The sequence below is a fragment of the Eumetopias jubatus genome, unplaced genomic scaffold, assembly GCF_037043125.1.
Source record: "Eumetopias jubatus isolate StellerSeaLion01/CBP00866 unplaced genomic scaffold, mEumJub1_p1.0 scaffold_1, whole genome shotgun sequence".
Taxonomy (NCBI): Eukaryota; Metazoa; Chordata; class Mammalia; order Carnivora; family Otariidae; genus Eumetopias; species Eumetopias jubatus.
The window spans coordinates 23,062,339-23,086,720 of record NW_028274807.1 but is presented as its reverse complement, the minus strand read 5'-3'; the positions used below and the strand labels follow the sequence as shown (position 1 = coordinate 23,086,720).

General features: G+C 34.4%; 1 protein-coding gene across 1 annotated transcript in view; it reads left to right on the top strand.

The window, feature by feature from the left end:
- The window catches only part of NCAM2 (neural cell adhesion molecule 2), a 515,660-nt gene that overhangs the window by 411,583 nt on the left and 79,695 nt on the right, over positions 1-24,382 (top strand). Inside the window, exons 10-11 of the mRNA XM_028115862.2 lie at positions 5,102-5,289; positions 9,076-9,172. Coding sequence (XP_027971663.1) covers positions 5,102-5,289; positions 9,076-9,172 — 285 coding nt within the window. The remainder of the gene's footprint in view (positions 1-5,101; positions 5,290-9,075; positions 9,173-24,382) is intronic.

Sequence of the window (24,382 nt, the reverse complement as noted above, 5' to 3'; positions counted from 1 at the left end):
AGGATGCTCTTTAGCCTCCATGTATTTGAGTTCTTTCCGACTTTCCTCTTGTGATTGATTTCTAGTTTCAAAGCATTGTGGTCTGAAAATATGCAGGGAATAATCCCAATCTTTTGGTACCGGTTGAGACCTGATTTGTGACCTAGGTTGTGATAGATTCTGGAGAATGTTCCATGGGCACTAGAGAAGAGTGTGTATTCCGTTGCTTTGGGATGGAATGTTCTGAATATGTCTGTGAAGTCCATTTGGTCCAGTGTGTCAGTATAAAGTCTTTATTTCCTTGTTGATCTTTTGCTTAGATGATCTGTCCATTTCAGTCAGGGGGTGTTAAAGTCCCCCACTATTATTGTATTGTTGTCAATGTGTTTCTTTGCTTTTGTTATTAATTGCCTTATATAATTGTCTGCTCCCATGTTAGGCGCATAGATATTTACAATTGTTAGATCTTCTTGTTGGATAGACCCTTTAAGTAGGATATAGTGTCCTTCCTCATCTCTTATTACAGTCTTTGCTTTAAAATCTAATTTGTTTCATATAAGGATTGCCACCCCAGCTTTCTTTGGTGTCCATTAACATGGTAAACGTGTTACAATATATTAACAAAAGAAAGAACAAGAATCATATGATCCTCTCAATAGATGCAGAAAAAGCATTTGACAAAGTACAGCATCCTTTCTTGATCAAAACTCTTCAGAGTATAGGGATAGAGGGGACATACCTCAATATCATAAAAGCCATCTATGAAAAACCCACAGCGAATATCATTCTCAATGGGGAAAAGCTGAGAGCTTTCCCCCTAAGGTCAGGAACACGGCAGGAATGTCCACTATCACCACTGCTATTCAATATAGTATTAGAAGTCCTACCCATAGCAATCAGACAATAAAAAGAAATCAAAGCATCCAAATCAGCAAAGAGGAGGTCAAACTCTCACTCTTTGCAGATGATATGATACTTTATGTGGAAAACCCAAAAGACTCCACCCCAAAACTGCTAGAACTCATATAGGAATTCAGTAAAGTGGCATGATATAAAATCAATGCACAGAAATCAGTGGCATTCCTATATACCAACAACAAGACAGAAGAGAGACAAATCAAGGAGTCGATCCCATTTACAATTGCACCCAAAACTATAAGATACCTGGGAATAAATCTAACCAAAGAGGCAAAGGATCTATACTCAGAAAACTGTAAAATACTCATGAAAGAAACTGAGGAAGACACAAAGAAATGGAAAAATATTCCATGCTAATGGATTGGAAGAACAAACATTGTGAAGATGTCAATGCTACCTAGAGCAAACTATACATTCAATGCAATCCCCATCAAAATACCATCCACTTTTTTCAAAGAAATGGAACAAACAATCCTAATATTTTTATGGAACCAGAAGAGACCCCGAATAGCCAGAGGAGTGATGAAAAAGAAAAAGCAAAGCTAGCGGCATCACAATTCCGGACTTCCAGCTCTACTACAAAGCTGTCATCATCAAGGCAGTATGGTACTGGCACAAAAAACAGACACATAGATCAATGGAACAGAATAGAGAGCCCAGAAATGGACCCTCAACTCTATGGTCAACTAATCTTTGACAAAGCAGGAAAGAATGTCCAATGGAAAAAACACAGTCTCTTCAACAAAGGGTGTTGGGAAATTGGGCAGCCACATGCAGAAGAATGAAACTGGACTATTTCCTTACACCACACACAAAAATAGACTCCAAATGGTTGAAAGACCTAATGTTAGACAGGAGTCCATCAAAATCCTAAAGGAGAACTCAGGCAGCAACCTCTTCGACCTCAGCCACAGCAACTTCTTCCTAGAAACATTACCAACGGCAAGGGAAGCAAGGGCAAAAATGAACTATTGGGATTTCATCAAGATAAAAAGCTTTTGCACAACAAAAGAAACAGTCAACAAAACCAAAAGACAACCGACAAAATGGGAGAAAATATTTGTAAATGACATATCAGATAAAGGGCTAGTATCCAAAATCTATAAAGAACTTATCAAACTCAACACCCAAAGAACAAATAATCCAATCAAGAAATGGGCAGAAGACATGAACAGACATTTTTCCAAAGAAGACATCCAAATGGCCTACAGACACATGAAAAAGTGCTCAACATCGTTCGGCATCAGGGAAATCCAAATCAAAACCTCAATGAGATACCACCTCACACCAGTCAGAATGGCTAAAATTAACAAGTCAGGAAACGACAGATGTTGGCAGGGATGCGGAGAAAGGGGAACCCTCCTACACTGTTGGTGGGAATGCAAGCTGGTGCAACCACTCTGGAAAACAGTATGGAGGTTCCTCAAAAAGTTGAAAATAGAGCTACCATATGAACCAACAATTGCACTACTGGGCATTTACCCCAAAGATACAAATGTAGGGATCTGAAGGGGTACATGCACCCCAGTGTTTATAGCAGCAATGTCCACAATAGCCAAACTGTGGAAAAGGCCAAGATGTCCATCGACAGATGAATGGGTAAAGAAGAAGTGGGGTATATATATATATATATATATATAATGGAATATTATGCAGCCATCAAAATGAATGAGATATTGCCATTTGCAATGACGTGGATGGAACTGGAGGGTGTTATGCTGAGTGAAATAAGTCAATCAGAGAAAGACATGTATCATATGACCTCACTGATATGAGGAACTCTTAATCTCAGGAAACAAACTGAGGGTTGCTGGAGTGGTCGGGGGTGGGAGGGATGGGGTGGCTGGGTGATAGACATTGGGGAGGGTATGTGCTATGGTGAGTGCTGTGAATTGTGCAATAGTGTCGAATCACAGATCTGTACCTCTGAAACAAATAATGCAATATGTGTTAAAAAAAAATAAGAAGATAGCAGGAGGGGAAGAATGAAGGGGAGTAAATCGGAGGGGGAGATGAACCATGAGAGATGATGGACTCTGAAAAACAAACTGAGGGTTCTAGAGGGGAAGGGGGTGGGAGGATGGGTTAGCCTGGTGATGGGTATTAAAGAGGGCACATTCTGCGTGGAGCACTGGGTGTTATGCACAAACAATGAATCATGGAACACTACATCAAAAAACTAATGATGTAATGTATGGTGATTAACATAACAATAAAAATAAAAAATGAAAAAGAAAAAAAAGAAGTGTGGAACTTAGTTTTGAAGGCAGCCAGATGAAAGGAAGGACAGGCACATTGCAAGCTGAGAGGAAACCATAGGCAGATATGTCTGTGTAATATTTAGCACACCTAAGTGCCAAGATGTGTTATTACTTAGACAGTTCTCTTTTGAGGGACATTAAGTTCTTCTGAGTTTGTGTTAAGATAGCAATGCATTAAGGGGCGCCTGGGTGGCTCAGATGTTTGGGCATCTGCCTTCGGCCCAGGTTATGATCTCCAGGTCCTCTGATCGAGCCCAACGTCTAGCTCCCTGGTCAGCAGGGAGCCTACTTCCCCCTCTCCCTCTGCCTCTCCCCTTGCTTGTGCTCTGTCTCTCTCTCTCAAATGAATAAATAAGATCCTTTTTTTTTTAAAGGTAGCAATGCATTAAAAGTCCTTTACTTAACCTTTTAATATTTCCACTTATTTTCTCTGGAAAGATACCTAAGACTGGATTGCAGAATCAAAATTATAAAGCTTTTAAAGATTCTTTATCTTCCTGAAGAATTGTTCAAATTGTATTCACTTCAATTATGTATGATAGGATCCACATCACCAAAATGTTGCTAGCCCTGAATAATATAATTTTGTTCCTGGGTTGAATGGATATATAATGAATGGTCTCTGGTTAAAATCAACGCAAATTCACATCCTAGACCTACAACTTAGTGCTAGAATAAGCTTGACAGCTCTTAATCCAGATCCTTCATGCTTACAACAGGATAACACCTTCCTCACAAGGTTATTGAAAAGATAAGATAGAATAAAATGTATAACCTTACTGTCTTACATAGAAAACATTCAATTAATATTTCATACCTCTGTGTGAGATTGGCATTATAAACATACACTAAAACAAATATAGGACAAGAATTTTTCAATTACTTGTGCATTTGTACTACAGATTATAATTCTTATGTATCTTATATAAAATCTCTTGATAAACAAAATTGGCATAGCTCATTTTTAAGTAATTGGGGTAGTAAAACAAAACATTTAAGTTAGATTACTAAAGTTGATAATTTATGAAGTGATATTTTTAAATGGTTAATATTAATAACAATAATAATATAAATACCAGCAAAATTTTAGTTACCGTTTAATATAGGACTTTGCTTTTATGTAAAAATTTTAAAGATGAATTCTTTCAAATAATTATACAGTCAAGATATTGAGACTCAAAGAGGTTATGATTGATTGGCATTTGTGCTACATGATAGTTCTAGAATGGGGCAAGACTAAAAACCATTTTGTGTGTCTTCACAATTAGGTTATTTCAATAAAATAATATAGTAATATTGTCTGTTTTTTCTTAATTATTTTTATAGCGGTCTGATGTAGGGTCCGGAGAATTGACAGAGCTTCATAGGAACTGATTAATTTTCAAGTCAACTTTGTGGATTATATTAAAGGATCTCTGTTTTAATTAAAACTAGAAATGATAGTTCAGGAAAAAATTCTTAATTGTGATATTGACATTTCAACTTAGATTTTATATCTGTTTCAAAATATCTGATAGAAGAAATTATATGAGTAAGACAAAATTTAAAAATGACATAAGACCACTGATTTTGTTATCCTAAACTCACATTTTATAATGAGGTTTGTTCCAGAAACAGATTTCACATATGTAGATAGCTATTAATTAACTGAATAGATAATTTTTTGTCAGATTATTAAAAGCAAACTTAACTCTGAGCATTAATGTTTCCTATTTTAATAATTGATCAATTTTGAATATTTGTGTATTAATTTTAAGATTATTTGGTGAAACAATCAAATAACATATTTTCATGAGTTCTGATGTCATATATTAAATATATGAAGTTAGAATTGCTGTGGCTTCTTTCTGTAGCCAAGCAGTTATTACTATTGTTTATGCTAATCAAGTGATTATTTATCTTAAAGTAAAGGTCCATAAACGTTACGTTATTTTGCTTTATAGATGCTCCAAAGTTTATATCAAACCAAACAATTTATTACTCTTGGGAAGGAAACCCGATCAATATAACCTGTGATGTGAAATCTAATCCACCAGCATCAGTCCACTGGAGAAGAGAGAAATTAGTCCTGCCAGCTAAAAACACCACTAATTTAAAGACATATAGTGCAGGGAGAAAGATGATATTAGAGGTAAGTCTTCATGTACGTATGAATAAGTTGTACTGTTTGAGCAGTTACCTACTATTTTAGAATATATATATATAAATATGTTAATATGAAAACATTTGTATAATATATATTTATAGTATATAATATACATACACATACAAATCTTATTGTGTATCTTTTTTGTGTATTTACTTAAAAAGGAAATATTATGCATTTGGATCATGGCCCATTAATGATTAATATCTCACTCTTATATAGAAATATGAGTGTATAGCAAAAGCCATTATTTTTCATAAATTTTTTGGAAAAAAAACAATTATATCAGGAAAAAACAGGGTGAGGTAATGAGTAATTCATTAGTTGTTAAGGGCCCAAAGCATTCATACTAGTTATTGATTCTGAGATTATGCCTTCCTTCTAAGACTGGCATATATAACATTTTGGTGGGTACGTATTTACAAGTTTCTAAATAAACCAGATTTACTTGTTCAATGCCCCATTTCATTTTATATTTTAAATTAAGATTGTAGATAATTGTCTTTATAGTGACAAGTGCCTGGCCTTTAAATTCTGTTTGAATACAATACCTTTTTTTATTTTTCTACTTTATTTTACATTTTTTTAAATTTTATTATGTTATGTTAATCACCATACATTACATCATTAGTTTTTGATGTAGTGTTCCATGATTCATTGTTTGCGTATAACACCCAGTGCTCCATTCAGTACGTGCCCTCTTTAATGCCCATCACCAGGCTAACCCGTCTCCCCATCTGCATCCCCTCTAGAACCCTCATTTTGTTTTTCAGAGTCCATAGTTTCTCATGGTTTGTCTCCCCCTCTGATTTCCCCCCCTTCATTTTTCCCTTCCTACTATCTTCTTTTTTGAATACAATACCTTTTATTTATTAATTGTAGATTGTGTGTGTGTGTGTGTGTGTGTGTGTGTGTATCAGTTCCCAAAGTTTGTGTGTCTATGATCAAAATCATGAACACTTCCAGTTTATCATGCTTTCAGTACAATTGGGAATCTTTCTCAAATAGCCTTATATAGCTGAAAGGATGCTGTTTTTCCCTGTAATTCAATTTACATACATTTTAAAAATATATGTTTTAAAATAACATCTGATACTCATAATGCATTAACCTAAAGGTATTCTCATTGGTGCCATATTCTTTTCGACCTGGTAATTGGACTTCATGAAATATTTGGTTGATAGAAGGATTTAGCCATCACTTCCCCAAATATTTGGATAACTGACTCTATGCTAATTAAACAAGTGTCTTAATCTGTTTCTTTTTTAGTTTTGTTTTTTATTATTTACTTATTAATATAGCCAAAAAAGATGAAAAGGTAGGACTCTAAAAGGAACTATTTTTTTGTATTGATTTTCTAGACCTAGGGCAGAAAGGCTTTAATTATCACTTATATGCCCAACAAATACATATATTATAAAATATTAGTAAGGCAAACATCTGTGCACACCACCCATTCCAAAGGATTTAAACACCTTGAGATGGGTGGTGTCTAAATCTGTTTCAATTTATTAAATTGGTTTCTTTGTAACTTTATTAGGACTATTGATGAATTGACACAGAGGAACACATAGAAAGAGGAAATGAAGTTTAGGAAAGTTTAGGAAAAAGACTTGTGAACTCTTTTATTAACATTGTACTCCCAGGGTGCCTGGGTGGCTCAGTTGTTAACTGTCTGCCTTCAGCTCAGGTCATGATCCCAGTGTCCTGGGATAGAGTCCCACATCGGGCTCCCTGCTCAGTGGGAAGCCTGCTTCTCCCTCTCCCACTCCCCCTGCTTATGTTCCCTCTCTCTCTGTGTCTCTCTCTGTCAAATAAATAAATAAAATCTTTAAAACAAAAAAACATTGTACTCCCAGCTCATATTTTGATGTTCAAAATTATATTTGTTGATCTGTTATGTACTATTAAAGCCCAATATCTTAAGTAATCTTGAATTATTTTAACTGCATATTAAAATGTGAAAAATTGGTGTCATATGTAGATGTTTCTAGCACTTCCTGGGTAAATATCAGCAATAATTGGTATATTTTAAACATTTAAATATTTTTAAATTAAAGCTTTAGAATATACATTTGTTGTATAATAATTTATTTTTTTATAAAATTACCTGTCATATCATTGTGCTGGGATTGGGCATAAAGCCACTATTGCACGTTGTATTCATATTGCTTTCCTAGAACACATGAAATATGCTGCAGGGCACATGATTTGGCCAGGTTATATCGAAGTCTGTGGGTTGTTTTTTTTGTTTTTGTTTTTTTTAATAATCTGTGCTACTAGGGGTGTCTTCTGTATTTGTTAATCATACAACATGATAAAGAAATTATTTCAGATAAAACTGTAAAACTTTTATCTTTTAATAGGTGAACTCCCAAGAACAGAAAACAAACAAATAAATAAAAAAAAAAAACCTGAATTGAGCCTTTTAAAAGTTGTTCCAATGAACTGGCTATATTAAATTACTTTTTTAATATTGAGGGGCTGCACAATAGTCCTGATTCTTTGTCACGGCCATCCTGTCTGCCTTTTATCAATTCAGTGCACATTGTTCCCTATGGACTATACAAATAACTCTCCTCTGCCTGTAAAATGTAGAAATTTGGGGGGCAGATTCCTTTCTCACTAGTAGAATTATTTTCAAGGTAAATTACCCTGGTTTATTAAAATCTGAATGTGAGAAGAATGAATGTTTTAATCACTCAGGAGTACTTATGTAAGAATGGTTAAAGCCTCTAATCCTTAAACTTATGATCTATTTCTAGATAGACAGCTAACCAGAGAATGAGTGACACAGCTTTTTTGTGCTTTTTCAGAATTACCATCTTCAATGGACCTCAAAATTGCACTTTTAGTTAATGGCCTCCCATTACCACAAAATCATTTTCCCCCTTTTGGAATAGAATTGAAATTAACAGCAACTTGTTGTAAGCATATTCTCTCTTAATAATAGTTACTGGGATTGAAAATTGTATCTATTACTATCATCAAATCTCTTTTCTGCATTGATACTTCAGAATTTTGGTACATTAGAATTACAGAGTTGGCCCCAACATTCAGCAATAGATTCCTGAAAGGTTAACTTAATTACAGATTTCAAATGCGTAAGGACTGAGGTCAGCTATTTTCCACCTAAACTGAAAAAGAATTATAGGAATTCAACAGAAACAGAGGCAAGATACTATTATTAACCATCAAGATAATGTGCCTGTCTACAGGGATTGCTACACAAGGGCAACATTTTCTTGCAAAATGGGAAGGTTTTGTTGTTGTTGTTGTTGTTGTTGTTTTTAGAATGAGTCCTCATCCTTCGTTAATATTTTATATTCAATAAAATCATGAGAGGGAAAAATAACTAATGTATTTCCGGCCTTTCGTGAACTTTAAATCTGCTTGACTTTAGGCTAAAAAGTTCATGTCTGCAGCAATTGCAGAATATATATGTTTCAAACTGTGTACTACTTTATGAGCTTTACATACCAAATATCTAATGATTTTGCTATTCAATAGATATAAAATAATGGTGGCATTTGTCTACCGCATAAATTAATAGTTAAGCTATACTTCACCTAGTGCTGTGCAAATATAGGTTCATGTATTACATCTTAAAAGGATGTGACGCTTACTTGATACAGGAAAAAAAAAGAGTATGGCTAGGAGTTGTGAATAATTGAACATGTGTGAAGTTGGTAGGTATACTAGAGTTTATTTTAAAACTGCCATGATATTGTTTTAAAATTGTTAAACTTTTTATTATTATGATTATTTTAGATAGCACCTACATCTGAGAATGACTTTGGACGATATAATTGCACAGCCACTAACCATATAGGAACAAGATTTCAAGAATATATTCTTGCTTTGGCTGGTAAGTATAGCACAGTAATTTATAAGAACTCATAAAATATATCTATAAGCAAATAGCTTTATATTTTAGTAAGTCATGATACAGGTTATGATTAGGAAGAATGAACCAGTGCTTAAAAATTTAGAACAGTTGCATCTGACAGATAGATAGTGATAACTTAGAATATATTTAGTGATCAGGATTGATTTTAAACCCTGATTCTGATCCCCCAGCTTTACAAGTGAGCTATCTATAAAAGAAGTAGAAAAGGTATATCTTAGGAAAGCAAATTATATTTTATGCTAAGTAGGAATCCTATCAAAAAAGTTTAAAAGTCATCTTGAGAGAAAATAAACTAAAATTAATATATTTTAAAATCCTAAACTTGAAAGTACAAATAATAAGCTTATTTTTAAGGTAAATAGAAAATTTAGAGTTATATAAGTTGCACTGAAGGCTGTTGCATTTTGTATATGAAAGCATTCTAGTTGTTCCCCAAAAGCTTAAAGATATCTAAATAGTAACATGTAGATACAATTCATTTTAACTAGAAATCCAGTTATGTTTTTAGTTATATAAGTAAGTTATATATAACACACATATATATATTGTAATGTTATGTTTTAATAGAATAAGTAGCTTCCATGAAAATATTTTTAAATGTTTTATAAGTAGAATTCTAGTATATAACCATAATTTAAGTCACGAAATATATTTACTTCTATTGGTATGTAAATCATGTCATTAGTTGTAAAGACCAAAGGAAATTTACAAGTTTACAAAGCGAATAATACTCAAATTATTATGTACCTGAAATCTGTTTCTCTCCACTTCAAGTTGTGCTACACTAGAGAAGGGATTGTGCGAAAGGGCTTTAGGGAAGAAAGGAGGAAGGAAAATATTGAGATTAGAGGGAATTGAGGAAGAAAATGAAGGAGGGAGGGATTAAGGAAGAAAGGAAATAATGAATATTTATCACCTACCATGAGGTGATTTAGAAAATTAATCTCAATGACAATCATAGGAAGTAGACTCTCCACATTTAGGCATATGAATAAACCATTACATAAGCAATTAAATTCTAGGAAAATGAAATGTGCTGAGTCATATCAAAATTCATTGATAATAAATTGAAGTGAGCATGATCTGTACTGATCAGAAGCATTCATTACTTACATTAATTCCAAGCCTCAGGAAATTAGGCAAAGTTTCTTGTAATTAGTATGAACTTTTTAATAAATAATAACTAAATATGTGATCAATATATGTATATGCAATTGTATTAATACTAATATATATTTTATATTACTTTCTTACAAATAATGTAAGTTTGTATCTATTAGGTACACTTGTTAATGACCAGATTTTTAAAAAATTTTCAAGTGCTTGTAATTCTAGAAAAAAATATGAAGAATAGAATGTTATATTCATGAGATTTTGATATCTTATTAAATTCTCAGGAAATGGGGCACCTGGGTGGTTCAATCATTAAGCATCTGCCTTTGGCTCAGGTCATGATCCCAGGGTCCTGGGATTGAGCCCTACATCGGGCTCCCTAATCTGCGGGAAGCCTGCTTCTCTCTCTTCTACTTACCCCTCCTTGTATTCCCTCTCTCACTGTCTCTCTCTCTCTGTCAAATAAATAAATAAAAAATATTAAAAAAAATTCTCAGGAAATATTTAATATCTGTATACCTGCATAGCTCACATTTCTTACTGTAACATTTTTCATTGAAAAATATGTTTGATACCTATCCTTCTAATGAAGATATTAACTTAATGAGTTTCCCTCAACCTAACCACAAAAAAAATAGAAAATGTTCACTCAAGCTAAGAGCTAAAATGTTATTGGAAATACTTCTTGAATACTGCAGCTTTTCTAATACTTCAAAATTTTGTGACAAATACATACCTAAAATTTGTTTCAGAAGAGGTAGTTTCAACTGAAATTGTAACAGAGATATAAAAATAAATTAGACCCTGAGCCTTAGATGGGAAACATACGTTTAAACATCAGCATTTATAAACATTCTTCCTTTGATGGGAACTCTTTAATTAATGCTTATAAAATTTAGTCTTTCCTGAAGGATTTGAACAATGAAAGTGCAAGGTGATTTTAAGTAAAATGTAAGAGAAATGTTATGTAGAAATTTAAATATTTCAAAATAGATGTCAGTATCACAGCTCAATATCTCATTGGCCTATCCGACCTAGTAAAAGGTCCAGATCATTTGGCATGTGGTATTTTATTTTTTTTAGATTCTTTTTATTTCACGGAGAGAGAGACAGCGAGAGAGGGAACACAAGCAGGGGGTAGTGGGAGAGGGAGAAGCAGGCTTCCCGCTGAGCAGGGAGCCCTATGCGGGGCTCGATCCCACAGAAGGCGGACACTTAACGACTGAGCCACCAAGGCGCCCCAGCTTGTGGTATTTTATACTGTAACAGATTACTTTGATTTAAAAGGGCAATAAATTAAAACAGTGACAATTGCATGTGAAATTACGTGCTCTATATTCAGAGAAAAATACAGGAAAAAGCTCCCTTTTTAACTTCATTTCAAAAATCTCTTTTTCCTTTTTCTTTTCCTTCTTTTCTTCCCTTTTTAACACCTTTATAATTAAGGCTTACATCTGAGCGAAGGAGACATCTGTATGCAGGTGGGGGCACAGAAGCCTACCATAAGGGGTCAGACCCTCAGCAGAGTTAATAGACTAGAGGGGGTTCAATGATCTAGTGTGAGGTGTTAGCGTCTAGGCAGGTGAGAAGGATTTGCATGTGCCAAGACAGAAATAGCAACCCGGAGAAGAGTGTTGGAACCTAATCAGTGTAAGGAGGGGTCCAAGTAAAGTGGTGGGGGCAGTGATGGATGATTCATTTCTACAAACGTAGGGGTAACATCCATGATTATATAAAAGTACAAAAACTAGAATGACCCTGGGGTAATGGTTGGGTATTGGAGTTACTGGTGTTAAATCTGGTTTTAATGTATGCAGATAGATATAGAAAGAAGAAAATAAGTTAAGGTGTGTGTTTGTGTGTATTCAGCCATTTCTACAAGGAACTTCTTGTTAGGAATCTTACTCAGAAAATGATTTCTGTATATGTAAGTGATGAGTCACTAAATGCTACACCTGAAACCAATTTTACTATGTGTGGTAACTAACTAAAATTTAAATAAAAACTTGAAATTAAAAATAAAAAGAAAAGAAAACTATTTCTGAGCTAGCTCTATCCGCTGAGAGCACTTGGGAGCTCCCAACATCTCAACAGCAAAGAGCATATACGGCTGGCAACCATGTCTTGGTTTCTAATTCTGTTCCTTATTAAAAGTAGCCAGGGTTTCTTGTAAAAGTGGCTGATTCTAGGAGTAGGACAAAGAAAGTACAAGGTAAGCCTGGAACAATGTGTTGTGCTGGGCGGAAAAGAAAATAAAAATAAAGACACATGTCAAAAACATCCATCAGCCATTTTTAACAAATACCATAATACAAATGAATTCACCTGAGGGGCATCAGTGGTTGCTAATGCAGGTATATGTTGAGAAAAAATTTAGCAAGTTAGATGACAAAATAAAAATAAATAAATAAATAAATGGAAATACTCTTAAAAGTGCCTACGTCCAAATTATTTTTTAATTACCAGGGAAAAATAGCAACATTATAGTTGTAAGCTTACCAGCTCCTACTTTAATTAAGTGATCAAAATTAACATCTCCATTAATGAGAAAATTAAACGTGGGTGCTACCAGAAATAGGCAACGAGAAGAACACAGAATAACAATTGTAATTTTCCTGCCAAAAATGCATAATCAGAATCTAGTATGAGGAAAGAAGACAAATCCAAATTGAGGTACTATCTACAATATAACCAGCCTTCAAAGTGTCAAAGCCGTGCAAAGGAATGATTAAGGAAACTTTCTATATTAAAGGACAGTGAAGATAAATATAACAAATAAATGCCATGCCTGCATCTTTTGTTATAAAGGACATTACTGGATGATAGATGAAATTCGATTGTAATCTTTGGATTAGATAGTAATTTAATTGTTTTCTAGAGCTTATGTAGGAGAGTGTTTTGTTATAGTAAATACACACTAAAGTTGGCACCATGTCAACTTACTCTGAATGGCTCACATTAAAAAGATAAGTTCTGTGCACTACTTACAAATTTTCTATAGATATGAAATTACGTTTTTAAAAAAGAATAAGGGCACCTGAGTGGCTCAGTCGGTTGAAATCAACTCTTGATCTTGGGGTTGTGAGTTCAAGCCTTGCATTAGACTCCACACTGGCATGGAGCCTACTTAAAAAAAAAAAAAAAAAAAAGGAAACTAAGGCCAATAAACAAATACACCTAAGATATAGTAGCTTAAGAAAAGCAACATAACTTGTGAATATAGATAGCATTCTTGATAAAAAAAAATCCAATCTGTTATGTGTGTGCATACATAATTTCTATATGTGATCTTATAAATGGCTTTAAAATATTAAAAAGAATTTTTGCATATTAAATAATCATTGATTCACAGACAACTTCTGTTTTCTAATATGAAGGTATATTTTTTACTCTAAAATACAGTAATTTATTTAGACACCTTTTTTAAATATAATAATGAGTATAATTAATAAGTATGATGATAGTACTGTTCTTAACAATGGTGGTGTAGTCTTTATTTGGCAGGATATAGAAGTGTATGGTATAGCAGTGTATGGAAATTGGCATATAAACACCACTTATATTCGTGAGCTGGATTTTTCACTTCTATCTTTAGAAAACTACAATTATATGGGAAATATCAGATATTTCTCATATGTGTTTGATAACCAATTTTGTTAAATTAACTCTTTATTGAAATACCAAATACAAATACAATTAGATGAAGACAGGGACAGAGAGTTTTTTTAAAAAGACTTCTTCATGAATTTTTTTTTCAAGTGCACTTCTTAGGGTGATAATCTTTTTTTCTAGCTAGAAAACATATTTCTTTTTCAATTTAAATACCTGTCTTGGAGCAAATTAAAAATGTAGAACACATAAAGGTAAATCAAATTGCAACCATATAGTTAACAATTATCATTCCTTCCTTATAGTTTTCTACTTCTAATAGATCATGATCTGACAAGGCAGTCTATATATGTATATGTGTGTTTTTTAAAGTTTTTGTCCAAAGACTTTTAATCTAACATTTAAACATTATCAAATGATTTCATTCATAATTTTAACTTTCTTACTTCATTTCCTCTTTGTTGTAGTTAACTCTTAGCTGTAAACTTTTTCATATTAAATCTTAATATGATGAGCTCCCATTTGCCTCATTAGGTGATGGGTTTTTCTGATAAAGTCACCTTCTCCTGAGCACTTTTAGGGGAGGGACTCTGCTGTAAGCTGGCAGGCAACATATCTCACATTGGGAATGGGTGCTTCCATCCTGAAGGGGGTCTCAGTGCTCTACAGAAGCCATTCCAAGATCCACCTGGTCAGAATTGTGTGAAGACTAAGTGAGAAAATGAATTCAAGCACCAGCATAGGGCATATACTCAATAAATATTAGCTAGCTACTATTATGGCCAAGCTGTAGTTCATACTGATCACTGTTCTTTGGCTAAAAATCAGTTTGTTAAATGTCTCTTTAGATATAAGACATAGGTCTAGGGAAAAAAATACATAGATCTAGAAATTATAGACCAATGCATAGTAAAACTTGATTGGGGGATAATGACCTCACTTATAGTGGACACTATATTTCTATTAAAGGATACAAAATTTCATGTGATTTTGCCACTTTTTTCCTTCTAGTCCTGTATCTTTTTCACACAAGTGAGTTCTCCCATGCTGTGGGTCACAATTGATTTTTATTTTAACCTCAGTCAGGACCCTGTACTTACCCCCATTAAATCTCATCTTGTCCATTTGGACACATCTTTTTAACCTACTGAGATCCTGTCAAATCCAATGTTTTAGCCCTCTTTCCAGGATTGACTTAATTCAAAAATAACATGAACTGTGGTCATCTGTATTTTCATCTAAGTCATGGAGAAGTCTATATTAAGTCATTTTTGAGAATAGAAAACTGTTACAGGTTAACCTGGATCAACTGAACAGAATTCTGTATTTATGGAATTACAGTCAATCTGCGTGTCCTTATATCTGAATCATATTTTATCCAGACCCCTGTTACATAAAACTTGAAAGCAGGTGAAAGTTGGTTCATTTGGAAACAAACTTTCTTCAACTGAATATAAAGCCAGGTTTCTCTTACATGATCAGTTTTATTATCTAACCTGGAAAAGTATACATCTTGCTCTTTTTTCCAAAACTATGAGGCAAACTTTTGCATGTCTTCAGAAACCATGTATGGCATCAGCTTAATTTTGTAATTCCCCTGCTCCTCTGGGAAAAAAATAAAAAGGAATTTAGGATAGCTAGATATTATTTTCAAGGAGCCCCTGCTTGCATCAATTTTTAATCATTTGTTAGTTCACTCACTCAACATGTGTATGAGTTTCTAGTAAGTACCAGGCACTGTTTTAGACCTTGGTGAGTAATATATGGCCCCTGATCTTTACATTGAAGTTAGAGTACACAAGAAAAGGGTTGCAGTAGAAATGTAGGCAAAATGCTTGGGAACAAAAAATTGAATTCTGTTTGGAATTCTTGGGGAGGGTTTCAAATAGGTGTCAACTTCTGAGTTCAGTCTGAAAGACTGAGTAGAAACAGATCCTTTGAAAAGAAAGGGAGAAATGTCAAGAATCAAGGGTACCATGCTGTGAAATGGCATGGACCCTACGGTAACAGGAGACTGGAGGCCGAACTGGAGGTTTGAGGGGATCAGTGATGGTGATGAGAAACAGAAAAGTAGTGAGGTGGTCAAATTATGCATGTCCTTAAAAACATTTAGCATGTTTACATTCGCCTACATCATGTATATAGCAAGGGAAGTTTGGAGTTTTTAGTTATTAAAGCAGCACAATCCTTTTATGTTGGTAGCATTGTAGAGACTGATCTCAACATGGCATAGGATATGGGTCAATTGTCAATTTCCATGTTTCTCTAATTAGCCTAAAATTTATAAGTGTAAACTCAAACATCTTAATGTTCACTGTTCCAGAAAGGGAGATAATAAGATATATATTATATTCTTAATACATATGTATATGTATGTGTGTGTGTGTGTGTGTGTGTGTGTGTGTGTATAACAGCAAATGGATTGCTTTTCTTTTGTTCTGGTGGGTGCCAGGGAAAAAAGAAAAGTAAGCTTTTTATTTCTGTGGTGGAAAATAATTCTTATCTTAAAAAAATCATCCTGACCTTATAAATTCTTCTGGCCACTGCATCATTTCTCTGCCCCTCCCCCCCCTTAATAAATAAACTTCACAAAAGAATTGATTATATTTGCTGTGCCTAATTATTTTCCTCTCATTCTGTCACAAACTCTTCCAGTTGGTTTTTACCTTTACTGCTCTATAAAACCTATTATTAAGGTATCCATTGAGCTTTTTCATGCTCGATCCAGGGGCCCATTCTCAATCCTCATACTTCTTGATCTAGTGCCAGAATATTAACCAGTTAATCACTTCTTTCTCCTTGAATCATCTCTCCAACCTCCAACTTAGCTAACATGTCACCATGCTTTTCTGGTTTTCCTTCTTCCTCACTGGACTCTGCTTGATATCTTTTGCTAGTTGTTATAAATCTCTGACCTGTTAAAAATCACCATGCCTCAATTTTTGGATCTCTTTTTGTTTTATATAAACTCATATCCTTGATATACTAAATTCTTACGGATTTAAATACCACCTGTATTCCACCTGTAACTCCAATATATATCTTCAGCTTGGATCTTTTCCCTGAATGGTATACTTTTATATCCAACTGCTTAATTCCCTCTCCCTTTAGATGTTTTATAGGCAATGCAAAAGTCCAGATGTCCAGATATCCAAAGCCAATCTCCTATATTCACCCCTACATATCTTCCTTTGGTGTTCTTTCCATCTCAGTAAATGGCAACTGTCCCTTTTCAGTCATCCTGGAATCTACTTATTTACTCAGGCCTAACCCCTTGATGAGTGTTGTTGATTCTACTGGCAAGGTATTTCAGGTGTCTCATTGGTTTCATGAAATCAAATTCTGTATTCTGGTTGTTTTTATTTGTTTGGTTGTTTGGTTTGCTTTGCTCTTAATACAGATTGTTCCATAACTGGTCTTCCTGCTTTGGCCTATGCCCCCTTAGAGTATAGTTTAAAAAATAAATAAATAAATAAATAAACAAGAGAACTTCTTTATTTTTATTTTTTTTAAGATTTTATTTATTTATTTGACAGAGAGAGACACAGCGAGAGAGGGAACACAAGTGGGGGGAGTGGGAGAGGGAGAAGCAGGCTTCCCTCCGAGCAGGAGCCCGATGTGGGTCTCAATCCCAGGACCCTGGGATCATGACCTGAGCCGAAGGCAGACACTTAATGACTGAGCCACCCAGGCACCCCGAGAACTTCTTTAAAAACAAAAATAAACAAATAAACAAACAAAAACCATATTCTCTTCTGCTCAAAGCATTTTGATGGCTTAACATTTTGCCCAGGGATGAAGCCATGTGATTATAAAGGCCTGTGAGGCTTCAGAGTGTTTCTTACTAACCTGCCTTCCTTGGCTTCTCTGAACTTTCTCTCCTTTCTCTCACCTTAGTCATGCTCCTCTGCACAGATCATCCCCCTTCTTTAAAAACCCAAGGCATAGCTCATATTTGTACTTACTATTTTCTCTTCCTAGCATTTCCATAAGTTTTTTTTTTTTTTCCTTCCTTTAGGTCCTTGGTTTTAAATATTACCTTTTTTAGCAAAGATATTCTTGTTCACTCAATTTCTTTTTTTTCTTTTTTAAAAATTTTATTTAAATTCAATTAATTAATATATAATGTATTATAAGTTTCAGAGGTAGAGCTTAGTGATTCATCAGTTGCATATAACACCAGTGCTCATAACATCAAGTGCCCTCCTTAATGCCCATCACCCAGGTACCCCATTCCCCCCCTTCCCTCCAGCAACCCTCAGTTTGTTTCCTATAGTTAAGAGTCTCCTCTGATTTTGTCTTATTTTATTTTTAAAACTACAACACTTCAACTTTCATCCCTATCCCCCCCAACCATCTCCCATGCCTGCTCAATTTTTGACCACAGTATTTATAATAAATAATTTATATATATAATTACTTTTATGTAATTACAATGTAACCACCATAAGAGTAGGGATTGCTATCTCACTTTTACCCCCAACATGGAAAACTGCCTGGCTTGTAGTAAGTTTAGATGAATTTTTGAATGTATAAAGGATTTAGTATGTTTTATTTGTTTATTAGTCATAGTTGAAATGCCTTATTAATAATGGGATATGGGAGTCCATGACTTGCAAGTATTATAGAGGGAAACAATTTCCACTTATACCTCAGGAGTAAATGAGCACTTCAATGGAGGCTATTAGAAGTAAAAATGATTTAATTAAGGAGAGATCCCTGGGTTACCTCAGGTTAATCGTTGGACTTAAAAATATAGGAACAAATACAATGAAAAACATTTATTCAGAAAGTTAATATAACCACTTGCATGAAGAAAATTTTAAAGATGTGTGATCAAGGGTGAGAAGATCAGGAGAACAATGCTTTTAGATTTGGCAATTGGAGAAATCCAGATAGGTAGTGAAATAAGAAATTTATAAGGTTTTAGATGTGTTGCAAATTTGCTATTATATTAGATTACATTTACAATTGAAATAAGAAAAATATGTACAAAATTTTATTGGAAGTGAAGTGGCCACTCAGAGCAGAAGCAGATAGAATCTATCTTGGCATAGTCCCCGAGGTACATGCAATTGATACAATACCGCACATTACATGGTCTTGCTGAATCCAGGAAGATCAGTCCTTTATGTGACAATTCCTTTAAAACTTGGGTCTTTTATCAGATGGAGACTGACAAAGAAACCAAGCAGAGAAGAACTTAATATTGACGGATGGGTGGTTATAAAATCATTGAAAAGGCAGAGGAAAGGGAAGACAAGAGAGTCACCGGTCTTTTGGCCTCGGGTCACAAATTAACAAAGTGCAGTTCAGAGGTCGTCTGCAACTGCTAACTGGAGGTTGGGAAACCTGACTGCCAACAGACTACCCCTCTGTTGACTTCAGAACCACCCTGTTACAGAAACTGTGTGAATAGCCTGTGGAGTAGGGAGTCAGCTTCTGTCTTCATTCACATCTGTAGGTCCTCTTGTGCCGATGCACCTCCTCAGAAAAGTGGGAGTGATGTTCCCTCCCCGTCAGTATTCTAAACGGCTTACTCAAGCATCTCATCCTGAGCGCCTTGGTAGCACTTAAAACCATATCAGCAAATAAGTCTGGGACATGGAAAAAGGGAATAGCTTAGATGATAGAAATGGATGTGATGTATCAACAGAAAATGTCTAAGATACTTCTATTCCCTAGCTTTAAAACACCATTCTGGCCAAATACTCCTTGAGTACTTCCACTTAAGGGAAGGTTGACAAATATCAAACTCTTCCAATTGATCTAACTTTAGCCATACCACATCCTCATCTATGGGGAAAGAGCTGAGTCCGTGGTGACTCTGAACCATACCTTTGTCACCAGCTTCCCAGCGTTTGAGAAAACCAGATTCCCAGAAGTAAAGATGTGAGGGCAGAAATGCGGAACAGCCTGTTGAAACAGTGTGACAGGGAAGCAAAAAAAAAAAAAAAAAGAATTTATAACCTGAGATTAGAGTAAGACTGAAGAAAGTGTGTCATGTGAGAGATCTTTATAGTTCATGGTAATAAGACACAAGAAAGACTAAAAATACAAAAGACTAAAAATACAAAAGGGAAGAGAAGAGCTCTGGTAATGCAGTGATCTGGAGAAGGGCAAAGTTAAAGAAATTACATTCGAAGATATAGGGTTTGGCCTTCAAAAAAAGAGGAAGACAGCCTTCCATTTTAGGTTTACCCAGAAGTGGTAGGATACAATTTGAGTGACCTTGCTTGATGAATTCTATTTTCACTTTTGATATTGAGAAATCTATTTATATTTGTTGAGAATTGTGGATGCAGTTGAGGAAGAGTGTGAAGAGCTAAAACACATACACAGAGCTGATCTTTATTGTTCCTCTTGTCTTCAACATATTATATCCCAGCTTATTCTGAAGCCTAAGGAAATACTATTTTGTAATTCCATGATTCATCCCACTTTAAAAATGTTTCTAAAACATTTACTCATCCACGATCTTCTGTATACTCACATTATATTCATGAGCTCCCTTCCTTTTCTTCCACATGTGTATCTTTGGACATATACTTTCAGAATTTTACTTTATAAAGTGTACCTTTACTTTGGGATACTTTTTTTTTGTTAGACAGAGGAATATGATATTTGATGTATTATTTTGAATCTGTTTTCAAACATCTCTGTATATATCTGATTGTCATGCTCTTTTTTTAAAATAGGTTCTATGCTTCACTTCACTTACTATTTCCTCTTTATTTTTTTTAAGATTTTATTTATTTATTTATGTGAGAGAGAGAGCCAAGACACCCATTGACTGAACCACCCAGGCACCCCATAGTTCCTCTATTTAATTCCATTATTATGTTTTATCAGCATTAAAGTCAGAGAAGCAACTTTTTTCATTGTTTTTTACCTTTCACAAGATAAAATAATCACCAAGGCAGACTTTTTGGAAGTTTTCACTTTTATACTTTGATCAAGCTGTGGCTTTAGGTGCATGTATAAATATCAAAATGTTTATCAACATTATTTATACACTGACAGGCTTTTTAAAGAAAGGATAAGTGAAAATAGTATTTGTAATTTTCCAGTGATTTATATCCACCCATTTATCCTCACAATAGCAACTTTAGTGTTGACATTGTTACCTTTTTTTTTTTTCATGAGGAAACTAATAACCAATGCAGTTAATTTGCCCAGGGTCATACAGCAATTCCTACAACAGTCTGCTAAAGATTGTTTTTGTCCTGCTCCTAGATAATGGCACCAATTCTTTGCTATCATACACCCTCCACATCTCTAAGCTGAACCTCAATGTTATATCTCTTACCTTCCGTTTAACTAAAATATTACACTCAGGGTCAACTAAATAACTTTATGTTGTTGAATTTACTTTGTTCCTTGACTACAAAAAATTCTACACAGGTATCTGAGTTCTCTGAAGCCAAATTGATGGTATTTTGTTATCCAAAAGATGTTGGGTTATGCATAAATTATTAAAACACTTGAATTTTTGCTCCCAGAATATGATATTCATTCTTAAGATACTACACAGGATGATGTATTGGATAAAAACAATTTTGTAAGTCTGTAAATATGTCATAAATAAATAATACCTCAGTTTAAAAAAATAAAATAAAATATTGACATTGTGAATACACAATAATGCAATAGAAGGAATATGGTTATCAGGGAGAGATAACAAAATGACAGTGACTAACATTTGCTAAGTATATCTCAGGTTCTGTTTTGTGTACTGCATTACTTGATCCTTATAGCAACCTTAGCAGTGGAAATTATTCTAATTTCCACTTTAGAAAGAAAAAAATATTGATGAAAAGACAAAGAATTTGTCCAAGATTGCAGTTGAAAAAAGTAGCAAGGCCAGACTTTGGATCCATAGATTCTGAAGATATCCAGGCTCTTCATCTAACTCTATGCTGGTTCTAGTAGAGGTGAAAATAAAGAATAAAGAAAGAAACACATGTTTGTACAATTGTTCTATTCATTCAGCGATGGGTGACATTGATTAATTATTGAAATGGAAGGTGCTAGGAAGCAGTTTAGAAAAACATGCTGACGATGATGGGAGCTTTGTGCATGGAATGCAATATCCACAAGCCCCATTGGAAACATAGGACTGTGTTTGATAGTCTTCTACAATATGATCCTCTGTTTGCATAGACCCAGTGAGGTTAGATAATTCAGGATATTGAAAACCAGACTGAGAAGTCTAAGCTTGATGTTATAAAGAGGAGGAAGCTTCTGAATACCCTACTCAGGGAAGTGACGTGATTAGAGTGGTGCTTTAGAAAGATTGATTTTGCATTTACATGCCATATGGATTGAAATTTGGTGGGATGTCCAATAGGAAAGGAAGCCAAGAACCACTAATGGCATTGCAGGTAGAGGCAGATAAGATTTGGGCTTAACGGTGGAAACAGGAAGGAAGAGTAGAACACAAGAATTATGATGTGGGAATGATGAAAATAACTTTGCGACTTACTGGGATGTACATAAGAGATAGACTTGAGGATGAACGTGATTATAAAACAATTGTGAGTGGAGGGATGAATTAGAGATATTGGTTCTAGGCATATTAGACCATATTCACTTGAATAGGTTCTGTACCTTTGTATATTATTTTTAATTACTGAAATGTTTAATTCATCATCTATTCCTGGGTACTGAGCATAGTCCAGCCACTTTCCTCAATGTTACACACACACACGCACACACACACACACATATATATGCATGCATGTATATAAGTATGGAATAATTTGGTAGTCAGCAAGTGGTTGGACATATAATATCAGAATGTCAAAGATAAAAAGTATTTAGGAAGATACGAGAGCTGCAAGTCATAAGCATGTTTTTCCTCTTAGGTAACAGAAAGAGGAGGCCAACAAAAAATAAATAGAAACGATGAGAGTCAGCCTGTCTGAAAATAGACTATCTGGCTAGATAAAGATACCCGCTGGCTCAAGTTTTGGTAATGGTGCCTTTGTGTTAACAAAAAAATAGCCTCTTATTTCTCTGTGGTTTTCTCATGTAAAGGGCACAGCTCAGCTAATGGTGCGTGCCTCTGTGGTCAGAATAAGAACCAAGGACCATGTCTATTCTGAATGTGTGGTCAAAGGTGGACCCCAAGATGTATCGCATCTCTCCCTCCCCCTTTCAGTACTTAGCACTTTTCCTTTTTAAATGTATCCTTAAACTGAAGATTATAATTGCTGTGATGTCCAATTTAGACCTGGCTGACATTAGAGAGTAAATGGGCATGAGGTGAAGAATTGACAGTTTTATTATAAATAATCAGCGTGTGGGTGTATATATATATATATATATTTTTTTTTAATGCAAACTTTAGGTCAAGCCTACAGATGAAAAGAACCTACAAAGGCATAATCTGGGATTAAAGAAACATGAAACTATGATAATGTTTATGTATGGCAACTTTCATAGATTTTTTAGGTCATTTAAAATTTTTATTTCCAGGTAAGATTTTAATAGTAGTATGACTTTGGAATACATCAGTATTCTGCACATTAATCTCCAAACCTTAGAGTTATCCCATAATGCACTTAATAGGATATCCAAATAATTTACAGTTACTAATTAGAGCTGAAATGTACACTCTTGCATTTCTCTACAATATTCATATTTAAAGGCCATAAACCTGCCCTCCTGGCTCTTGCCCAGTACCATTTATAAGGCATATTTTTATGTGATCCATAGTACTTCTTTCAAGTCTAGCAAATAAGGCACACTTGACTTTTGATAGCCATTAGAGATTTTTATATGAATCTTTGATTGTATCAGAACAGGAATTTGCATTTACATGTTATTTTCAATCAAGTTTTTTTTGTTTTTATAAAATTAATTTCATAGATGATATATATACATATATATATTTTTAAAGATTTATTTATTTATTTTAGAGAGAGATCAGGGAGGAGGGGCAAAGGGAGAGAGAGTCTTAAGCAGCCTCTGCGCTGAGACCAGAGCCTGACACAGGGCTCGATCTTACGACCCTGAGATCACCACCTGACCTGAAACCATGAGTCATATGCTTAACAGACTGCACCACTCAAGCACCCCTTACTTATATATTTTTATAATATATGTATATATTTTAAGTAAATTATATGTAAATTTACAACTTTATGATTATTTCAAATGTGATATTGAAAAGAGAGAGAAGAGGGGCACCTGGCTGACTCAGTCACTAGAGTTTGTGACTCTTGTTCTTGGGGTCATGAGTTCAAGTCCCAGGTTGGGTGTAGAGATTACTTAAAAAAAAAAAAAAGGCAGGGGAGAAAGAGAAACTGAGAGAGATCCCTTCAATGCTGAACATACCTCTAATTCTTCATGTTTCTGGAGTAGAAGTTTCATTAATTTCCTCATGAAACTTTTTCCTCTCTTATTTTCTCCTCTTGCCTCTTTAGCATTTTTGATAATTGT